This window comes from Notolepis coatsorum, assembly GCF_963971535.1.
Source record: "Notolepis coatsorum genome assembly, chromosome: 5".
Lineage (NCBI taxonomy): Eukaryota > Metazoa > Chordata > Actinopteri > Aulopiformes > Paralepididae > Notolepis > Notolepis coatsorum.
The window spans coordinates 52,666,194-52,677,577 of NC_140169.1; the positions used below are offsets into that span (position 1 = coordinate 52,666,194).

Consider the following 11,384-nt stretch of genomic DNA (forward strand, 5'->3'; position numbering starts at 1 on the left):
AGAGAATTGTTGAATATATAACAAATGTTGTAGAATGTTTGATTATGACATCATACTGTGACATCACAAATGGTCTAGAATGTACTATTATGACATCATACTGTGAAATCACAACGGAACATGTTTGAGTCCCATTTGAATAATATAAATAATGTTTGGTAAGGCTGTCCCCGAATCGTTGGCCTGAATAATGAGAACCACCAGCTGATCACAGAGACAGTGCTGACATTTCTGCACGAGGCAGAGTTGTACCAGAGGATATAATGATATTTTATTTATTATTATTATTATTATTTATAATATTATTATTATTTGTAGGCCTATGCATATTTAAGTTTTTTGCAATTGTGGGCGTAGTATAGAACTGAGGAGGGCAGTAATACGCCATGTTGCGTTTACACACAAGAAGAAGAAGAAAAAGAAGACCTCGGTTGCCGTGGCTACGTGCTGTTTCAGGAAGTGCTGTCTCGTTACAACAGAAGCATGGCTGTGCAATGCTGGACTGATCTGCTAAAATCATCAAAGAAAACAGCTTCGTCAGGGTTCTTCAGACGTTCGAACCTTCGTTTTTAAAGGGGAACTATTTTACTATTTCTTTCACTATTTGGGCACTTTTACACAATTCCTGTGAGTCTATGGAACACCTCTGTAATTTTTTTTAATTCATTGTTTTGTATTTCTAATCAACTACTCAAAAACAGCATTTTTCTACCTCAAGATCTTAAGCCGTTTTGAGGCTGGGAGGCCACGGTGCTGCTGCAAGGGGCCAACCATGCACATTATTATGCAGCTGAGACATCTCTGACATCACAGATCATCACATTTTCAGATGACTCAGTTCAGTGAGGGTGAATATTGTGAGAGGAGAATTGGAAGAATGCCCCAATATGAGAATTAGAGACATAGATCATATTAATATAAGTCCACATAGCTATGAAACAATGCTAAACACTGAAAAAGGCCATTTATAAGATAGTTCCCCTTTAATTAAAAAAGTTAAATAAAAAATGTATAAATAATTTTTATTTTATTTATATATCCTCAATTTGAATAAAGTGATTCAAACTTCGTCAGGGTTTTTCTAACGGACATTCAACTCTTGGTTTTTAATTAAAATAAAAATTAAAATAAAATAATTTAATACTTTTTTTTTTAATATATCCTGAAACTAAATCCTCAATCTGAATAAAGTGATTCAAACTTCATCAGGGTTTTTCGAAAGGACGTTCGAACCTTCGTTTTTAATTAAAAAAAATTAAATAAAAAAATGTATTCTAATTTATTTTTCTAAATTATTTTTTTAAATATTTTTTTATATCCTCAAACTAAATCCTCAATTTGAATAAAGTGATTAATCTGATTAAATTAGTATTTTTCCTTTTATTAAATCAACTTTCCAGCCCCCCTGTCAACTGTCAACTGATGTCAACTGTCAACCTGAATTAACATTCAGTATTCAATATTGTCTGATTCAATATTAACATTCAGTATTCAATATGGTCTGATTCAATATTAACATTCAGTATTCAAGTAGAACAGCTAGCTAGCCGTTGTGGACACTCACCTTTCCACAGCAAACCGGTAGGCAAGGCACCTTGGTTGAGAAATGCAGGCTTCAATCTATATGTTGTTTAATCTATCTGTTCAGTACTGTTCAGTACTGTTTCAAGATGCACAATGAGATATTCTGAGAGAATTGTTGAATATATATAACAAATGTTGTAGAATGTTTGATTATGACATCATACTGTGACATCACAAATGGTCTAGAATGTACTATTATGACATCATACTGTGACATCACAACGGAACATGTTTGAGTCCCATTTGAATAATATAAATGTTTGGTAAGGCTGTCCCCGAATCGTTGGCCTGAATAATGAGAACCACCAGCTGATCACAGAGGCAGTGCTGACATTTCTGCACGAGGCAGAGTTGTACCAGAGGATATAATGATATTTTATTTATTATTATTATTATTCTTTTGTAGGCCTATGCATATTTAAGTTTTTTGCAATTGTGGGCGTAGTATAGAACTGAGGAGGGCAGTAATATACGCCATGTTGCGTTTACACACAAGAAGAAGAAGAAAAAGAAGACCTCGGTTGCCGTGGCTACGTGCTGTTTCAGGAAGTGCTGTCTCGTTACAACAGAAGCATGGCTGTGCAATGCTGGACTGATCTGCTAAAATCATCAAAGAAAACAGCTTCGTCAGGGTTCTTCAAACAGACGTTCGAACCTTCGTTTTTAATTAAAAAAGTTAAATAAAAAATGTATAAATAATTTATATTTTATTTATATATATATCCTCAATTTGAATAAAGTGATTCAAACTTCATCAGGGTTTTTCTAACGGACATTCAACCCTTCGTTTTTAATTAAAAAAATATTATTAAAAATATCCTCAAACTAAATCCTCAATTTGAATAAAGTGATTCAAACTTCGTCAGGGTTTTTCGAAAGGAAGTTCGAACCTTCGTTTTTAATAAAAAAAAATTAAATAAAAAAATGTATTCTCATTTTTTTTTCTAAATAATTTTTTTAAATATTTTTTTATATCCTCAAACTAAATCCTCAATTTGAATAAAGTGATTAATCTGATTAAATTAGTATTTTTCCTTTTATTAAATCAACTTTCCATAGCCCCCTGTCAACTGTCAAATGATGTCAACTGTCAACCTGAATTAACATTCAGTATTCAATATTGTCTGATTCAATATTAACATTCAGTATTCAATATGGTCTGATTCAATATTAACATTCAGTATTCAAGTAACACCAACAGTCTAAACTTGTATAAATTAGGGAAATCTTAGCATGTATTTGGTCTCCGTAGTATCCAAAACATACAACAGACAAGACTGAATTCTATGACCAAACACCATTTTCTGTTCTTAGTCGTTCCATTTGCAGTGAAAGAAATTCCTAGTTTTGGAAATTTCATATTCTACACATAAGAAAACGACTCCCGTTAAGTCGACCAAATGGTGTGTAAGCAATTCGTTTCAACACTTATTTACTCAAGTAACTTAAAACCATATATAAACACAATGGCAAGGACCGATCCAGCTAGTATAGCAGGGTGATTATTAACATTTACTTTCATACATTTAGGTCACTGTGGCATTAAATGTCGGACATTGTATTTCGATGTGTCGTGATACTGTGTCATAGGCTTGTCGGCGATGCCACACGTTCCCACCCCAACTTTGCCGTTGACGCTTTCCGGAGATGCGAATATACTCCTCTTTACTACCTGTCCTTTCTTGTTCTTTGAGTAGGCTTTGTTGTTGAACTGTTGCCACTTGGACTTCTGGTCCTCCCTCTCCTGCTCCAACTCCTTCATCCTCAGCACCTTCTTCTGGGCTTTCTTCTTCTTGTATTCCCTCTGCTCAGCTATCTGCTCCTTCCTGGATTTGGGCTTTCCGTCCTCCTCGCTGTGTTTGCCCTCCTCCAGCGGCTTGAGGTTCTGCAGTGGGAGCACCTCTGCGTTCCCGTAGCCAGCGAAGGTGATGGCCGCCGTGCTGTTCTCTTCATCTATCTCCTCAATCTCAGCCGCATACATCTGTCCATCCTTACTCCACACAGCCATACAGCAGTCCCCCACTTTCCAACTGTGCTTCAGGGGAGCTGCATCTGTGCTGTTGGTACTGGAAGCGCCCTCAGTGGGCTGCGAGGTCAGGAGGTCCTTCGTCAACTCAATGACTTCCTGTAAATCTTTCTGTAGCTTGAGAAGGTCTTAATTTTCTTGATCGGTTGATAAAGCAGCTTCCACTTGTTGCAGCTGGGCTTTATAGCTATTCAACTGCTTCATCAAGTCGTCCGACATCTCTATGTGGTTATTTTAGACAATAAATATAGTAAACATTCAGATCCTACGACAATTACCCTAAGACAAAACTACAGAATATTCGTCTCCTCATAATAAAAAGATTTGTAGGCCTATGCGTATTTAAGTTTTTCTCAATTGTGGGCGTAGTATAGAACTGAGGAGGGCAGTAATACGCCATGTTGCGTTTACACTGCCGGAAAAAATAAAGAAGAAGACGAAGAAGACCTCAGTTGCCGTGGCTATGTGCTGTTTCAGGAAGTGCTGTCTTGTTACACAGAAGCATGGCTGTGCAATGCTGGACTGATCTGCTAAAATCATCAAAGAAAACAGCTTTGATAAACGACGGGAAAAGGAAGATCCGCTATCTCTTTACAGATGGGAAAGAAATGGCAGAAGAATATGACTTGAAAACAGAAGAGCTCATCGTGCGGAAATGGCGTTCAAAAAGCGCTCTCGGAGGTGAGGGTGAATGGCAGATCGAGGTTGGAGAACCATTTGCAGCCTCTGTTGCCTCATTGGATTCTGAGCAGATAAAGGAAAATTGTTCGAATTATAGAACTGAGGAGGGCAGTAATACGCCATGTTGCGTTACACTGCCGGAAAAATAAAGAAGAAGAAGAAGAAGTCCCCGAAGCCTGTTTTTGGGATTCAAACTTCGTCAGGGTTCTTCAAACAGACGTTCGAACCTTCGTTTTTAATTAAAAAAGTAAAATAAAAAATTTATAAATAATTTTTTATTTATTTATATATCCTCAATTTGAATAAAGTGATTCAAACTTCGTCAGGGTTTTTCTAACGGACGTTCGAACCTTTGTTTTTAATTAAAAAAAATTTAATTAAAAAATGTATTCTCATTTTTTTTCTAAATTATTTTTTAAAATATTTTTTTATATCCTCAAACTAAATCCTTAATTTGAATAAAGTGATTAATCTGATTAAATTAGTATTTTTTCTTTTATTAAATCAACTTTCCAGCCCCCTGTCAACTGTCAAATTATGTCAACTGTCAACCTGAATTAACATTCAGTATTCAATATTGTCTGATTCAATATTAACATTCGGTATTCAATATTGTCTGATTCAATATTAACATTCAGTATTCAAGTAGAACAGCTGGCTAGCCGTTGTGGACACTCACCTTTCCACAGCAAAACGGTAGGCAAGGCTTCAATCTATGTTGTTTAGTCTATCTGTTCAGTACTGTTCAGTACTGTTTCAAGCTGCACAATGAGATCGTCTGAGAGAATTGTTGAATATATACACAAATGTTCTAGCATGTTTGATTATGACATCATACTGTGACATCACAAATGTTCTAGACTGTTCTATCATGACATCATACTGTGACATCACAACGGAACATGTTTGAGTCCCATTTGAATAATATAAATAATATGTATGGTAAGGCTGTCCCCGAAGCCTGTTTTTGGGATTCAAACTTCGTCAGGGTTTTTCGAAAAAGAAAAAGAGAATTATAATAATAATAAATAAAATAACATTATATCCTCTGATACAACTCTGCCTCGTGCAGAAATGTCAACACTGCCTCTGTGATCAGCTGGTGGTTCTCATTATTCAGGCCAAAGAAAGATTTTAGAGAGAAAGAAGAAACTCCTAATACTGATAACCTCTTATAAAAGATTTGCCTTTCTTTCTTATACCTGTCACATTCTAGAAAAGCATGCTTGACAGTTTCAGGCTCTCCACATGCACACCGCCCATCTGGATGTTTTCCCACAATGCTTAAGGTACTGTTCAACCCACAATGTCCCAGCCTCAATCTACACATCTTGACCCTATCGCTCCTAGACCCATATCCAGCCACGGTGATTTTGACCAGGCTGCAGAGAGAAATAGTGCCACCCCTTGGTCCCCTTTTCCCACTCAGCCTGCCACTCAGCCTCACCGCCTTTCTTAATCTTCTCTCTGAGTTCAACTCTTCCCATTGAAATGCCTATCTCTTCTTCCCTTCCCAGGCTCTGCTTGGCAAGGGAATCAGCTATCTCATTACCCTCAATCCCAGCATGGCCCGGAACCCAGCAAAACTCCACTGAACAGCCTGCCTTCTCAATCCTATATAAAACGAATATTATTTCCTGAATGAGATCAGGCCGAGCTTTGGACCTACCTGCACTCACCGCCATCAGTGCAGCAGCCGAGTCGGAACATATAATCACCTGGCCTGGTCCCACTTCCTCCACCCACCACCAGTCGCGGACTGGGACCATAATTCCTACCGGGAATTTGACTCAGGCAGGCCGGGCCAAGCCAGGTCTATTTCACGGTCAGGTTCCAACAAACTGTCTTCTTTAACTCCCAGCAGTAAATCCAATAAAGTGATCAAGTGATGTCCATCTGATTCAAAACTTGCTTAATAACACCTCTGATTGCGCCCCGCTTTCGTCTCATTCTTTCAATTTTAGTCCGACGTTCGTCTTCACCCATTCTAGAGATATCCAAAACGTTCATATCTCCCGGGTTTCGGCAGTTGATCTCATCACGGTTTAAATTAATAGGCTTGTTTGAGATTGGCGACTGGCGAGGCCTGCGCAGGCACACTGCATCATGCTGGGTTGTGAATAACAAGTTAACTCATTCCTGCCTGAACTTATATATGCGCAAATAGAAACATATATACCGACCTGGCCTGCTTCGGAGTTCAGTGGCCTGACTGCGGGCACAAACAAACAAATAAAATTAAAATAAAAAAGCATTTGCCAGTCTGCCAGGGCAGCCAGGCCATGCCAGTCTGCCAGGCCACCTGGAATACTCCCGCTGCTCCCGTTGGCCAGTCCGCTAGTGCCCACCACAATGCCCAGAGAATGGCCAGTAATTCTGTTACAAATACAGAACTGCCGTCTGTACTGCGGAGGGCAGTAATACACCACGATGCGTCTACACTGCCGGAAATTCTAAAGAAGAAGAAGAGATTCTCTGTCCCTTACGCGTGTTGCTTTTTAACAGCGGAGGAGTGCAAGAATGTGACAATGTGACCATGTGACCGCGGCAGCGCGGGAGAGCGGCAGTGCGGAAATAGGCTGTCTATTGCCATTCTCTAAGACAAACGCTAACCTTAACCAGCTCCTTAACAGCGCCTAAACTTAACCGTTCTAACCTTAACCAACTCCGAAACAATGCCTAACCTTAACCTTAACCATGCCTAACCTTAACCATAGAAAGAATATTGCCATTCTCTAAGACAAACTCTAACCTTAACCAGCTCCTTAACAGCGCCTAAACTTAACCGTTCTAACCTTAACCAACTCCGAAACAATGCCTAACCTTAACCTTAACCTTAACCATGCCTAACCTTAACCGGCGAAAGAATACACGTTAAAAAAAAAAAAAAAAATTAATGGGATTCAAACTTGTCACCAACGGACCACAGGACCGCAGGACCGTAGCGCTGCCAGGTGAGCTAAGCTTCGAATGAAAATCATGGCGGATTATGGCTACATAATTCCGCAAGCTCTGCCGCTCCGCTCTGCGGCTACCGCGCCTGCCGCGGGGCGTGTCGCAGCCAATCAGGGAAAACGCGGAAGCACTCGGCAGCACTCCTCCGCTGTTAATAAGCAATAGGCGTCCCTTACGCGTGAACACTTCAGGCAACCTACTTGCGTTCAGCGTTTCTCTGATTGGCCACGACGCCCATGTGACCGCGGCAGAGAGGCAGAGCGGCAGAGCGGAAATAGGCTGCTGCTCCGGCGAAAGAAAGACAGGCATTCTATTGCCATGCTCTGCGACAAACTCTAACCTTAACCAACTCCGAAAGAATGCCTAAACTTAACCCTAACCTTAACCAACTCCGAAAGAATGCCTCAACTTAACCGGCGAAAGAAAGACAGACGCTAGTTACGTTTATATAGAGAGGTGATAAATTAATTAAACGTAAAAAAAAAAAAAATTTGAAGTGATTCGAACTTGTCACCAAATGGACCACAGGCTCCACAGCAAGCTGAGGAACGAGTTGAGCTAACCGTCAACGTTTAAAAAGGGGGGATTGCGTGCGGCAACCAGCGCGTCATTGCCGCCTGCCGCTGCCGCTCTGCCGCGGGGGCGTGCTAGGCAGTGGCGTTGTTAGCCCTGGGCTTCCGGGGCTTTAGCCCCGGATGTTTTTCTCCTAGCCCCGGATCTAAAAAAAAATTTAAATCTTTTTTTTTTTTTTTTTTACTTTTTTTTTTTTTTTTTTAGATGTCAGCATCCCCATTGTCTGTGCTGAATGTTTGAGAGAGAGGAGAGGAGAGGTCTTTAATTGGCATGCAATTATCCTCAACGTTTAGCGATTAGCACACACGGTTAGCACACACACACACCGGAACACACACGCATGCATTGTCTCTTGTAGGATCACCGATGCGATTCGTCTCTGCGATTAACCCATCCCGTCGCCCTTCCCCCCAAGGGCAGCCGGGAGCAGACAGGCGTCGGCGAGGGCCACGCCAGGGGACCAATCCAAGTGCTCCTGCCCGTCTTCGTCAAGGACGCCACAGCGTTAGCGATCTGTTGTTGTGCATGTTTTTCCATTGGGTTTATCTTATCGGGGGGAAACCCTTGCGAGCACGGGGAGAACATGCAAACTCCACACAGAAAGGCCTGGGAGATCACCCACCTGGGTACCTGGCATCATGGAAACCTGGTCCCCAAGCGGGAATCGAACCCTGGACCTTCTTGCTGTGAGGCGACAGTGTTTTTTTTTTTTTTTTTTTATCTTTTTATTATAAAAATAATCAGTTTACATTTTATGCATTTTCTATATATATATACACACTATATCATTTAAATGTATTACTCACATTACCCAGGCATAGCCCACCCCCTTCTTTTGCGCTTCCCTAAATCAACCAACAAAAACAGAACAAGCCACAAAGAAAACAGTGTTATATATACTTATTTCCTATACAACAAATCAAGCATAACCAAAAAACCTCCCCTATCCCACCCAAACAAACCCACAAAAAACCTATCCAAAACCAAACTCTACTTTACCTTTTCCAAACTTAACACATTTACCACTGTCAATGAACCATCTCTTAAATATCTCCTTACTCAGCAATTTCTCTGTCAACATAACATCCCTTTTCATTAAATTCAAAAAGATTGGCCATACTTCCACCTTTCTCTGCTCAGAATTCTCCTCTCTCCACATATCCACTAGATCCACACCAGACATTATTTCTGTTAGTGTATTTCTAGCTGTGTCACACTTGAAAATCTTGCTTGTAGTACCTAACCTACTTCGCAAAGTGTTAAAGTCACCGACAAACAAACAATTCCCCTTCATGTGCACCTTTAGCCCTTCAAAAAAAAACGTCCTAATTTTCTCTATATTGGGCGCATATATATTCCCTAATCTAAACAAAACTCCCTGATGTTCAAATTCTAATATAATCACCCTCCCTTCTGCATCCTCATATATTACCTTTATATTTTCCACTACGTCTTTTTTAAATAATACTGCTACACCACATGATCGCTCTGTACCATGATTTACATATAATACATCAGTCCATTTTCTTTTCACATCATTCATCATATTTTCCGTCCACCACGTTTCTTGCAGCATCACTATATCTGTATTAAAAGTCGATATCACCTGCTCAATTTTAGTCTTGTTCCTCAGTCCATTCACATTAAGCGATGTTACAGTGATGGCAGCACACATGACGAAAAATATATTGATTATCCTATATATCATACCTTATCATACCTTCTTACACCACCCTTTAGCACCTCTCTCCTCTCTTGATTTTCTTTTCAGTAGGTTAATAGCAGATGGGCTGGTGTCCATCTCCTCAGAGTCCTCTGATGTAGCCCCCACCTCTTCCCTGGTCCCTGGCAACCCCTCTGAGTCTCCTATAGACCCTTCCCTCTTCTTCCTCTCCTCCGCGCATGTAGACGTTCCCTCTGCCGCGTCCCTTTCGTCGCGCGCCTCTAGATGCGCTCTGCCGCCTCCTCGCCCGCCAGCGCTGCCTCCCCGGGTCCGCGGCCCAGACCCAGTCGCTCTTGTTTCGCCTGTAGATGCTCCGGATCCCAGCTGTCTCTCCACGGACTTCAGTGACCTCAGCAGTCCCGAATCAAAACCATCTATGTTTTCATTCAGGCCTGCGGTGTCCTCTCTCTCTCTCTGCCGCGCTGTCAGCTCCTTCTCCCCGTCATCTGCGTGCTGTGTGCTCGGGCCGTCACTCTCCTGTTCACTCTGACGCGCACTCAGCTCTGCGCTCTCCCCTGTCGCCGTCTCCACTTGATCTCCATCTGGGGTCTGCGTGATCTCCTCCTCTTCCTCATCCTCCTCCGCTTCATCATCTCCTTCGTCTTCTTCGTCTTCTTCCTCTCCTTCGTCTTCATCATCTGCTTCTGCCTCACCCTCGTCCTCTCCACCTGTTTTCTCCGTCTCAGTGGCTTCTCCTCCGTCATTTCCACTCTTCTTGGCAGCCCCACCGGTCTCACCTCTCGTACCCTGCTCCTCGTAGCGCTTCCAGGGCGTGCATGTACACTGCTCGTACTTTTCATCACATCCCCTGCACTTTCGTTCAGTGTCACACTCTCGAGCGTAGTGACCCCGCTGGGCACATTTGTGACATTTGAAGTCCGGGCAATCTCTCAGGACGTGACCAGGCTGAAGACACAGCCTACAAACTCGCACCTGCCTATTATGGATCACTCGAAAATGTTCCATCCCCTGTTGAGTCTCAAACCGGGTCGAATACGGCAGGGATTTGACATACTCAGTGAACTTCACTTTCACGAACCTTGTGCCGTCTATAATGTCTGTTCCAGGCCACGTCCTTCTCTTGATCTGCGTTACCGCCGCCACACCCCATAGCTTCAGTTTCTCGAGAATGTCCTCATCCGTTACGTATAAAGGCAGACCCAAAAAAGAGACGACAACCTCATCGTTCGACAGTTCTGTTGCCATTATTCTACTGTCCTTGATTTTAAATCCGTCCATCAGTTTCTCCTTCACCTTCTCATCCATCAACATGATTTCATACTTCTTGGGCATCTTGTATCGACATCCAACGACAGTCCCACACTCCGACTTTATCGCCCTCAAAAGCTCCATCATTGTGACTCTATCAGGCCCCTCAATGTCCACCTCAACTGTTAATCTTAACTCATATTTTCGTTCATTCATTTCATCCGTCTGTCTCGGAATCCGCCCACCGTTCGAAATGTTTGTTGCCATGATTTCCCGTCCGAGCCTCGAGACAAACGTCAATTTCCCCCAAACAGCTAAAAGCCGTTGGGGGAAACTACACTATACAAAAAACAAAATAACACTCTACTACTTACCCTATACTCACTTTAACCAACTATCTCACTATCAAACTCAAAGCTTCCGCGCGCTGTCAAATTCAAACCGACCCGTCAAAAAGAGGGCGTGTTCTAGGCGACAGTGTTAACCACTACACCACCGTGTTAGTGTTTGGTATTTTTTGTTGGTTTTTAGTACTTTTAAACATTTTTAGTAAGTAGTTTTCATTTGATCCTATAATTTTTTCATTCACCGATTTGTGGCATTTTTTTTTTGTGTCCTGAAAGGCGCCTTATA

The 11,384-nt window shown here is 41.6% G+C and overlaps 1 protein-coding gene across 1 annotated transcript; it reads right to left on the minus strand.

Moving 5' to 3' along the window:
• Positions 1-2,797: 2,797 nt before the first annotated feature.
• LOC311228680 (survival of motor neuron-related-splicing factor 30-like) lies at positions 2,798-3,914 on the minus strand. Its single transcript, XM_084314619.1, has one exon. It carries the CDS (start codon positions 3,590-3,592, stop codon positions 3,116-3,118), a length of 477 nt encoding a protein of 158 aa, XP_084170745.1. The 5' UTR covers positions 3,593-3,914; the 3' UTR covers positions 2,798-3,115.
• Between the last annotated feature and the right edge of the window lie 7,470 nt (positions 3,915-11,384).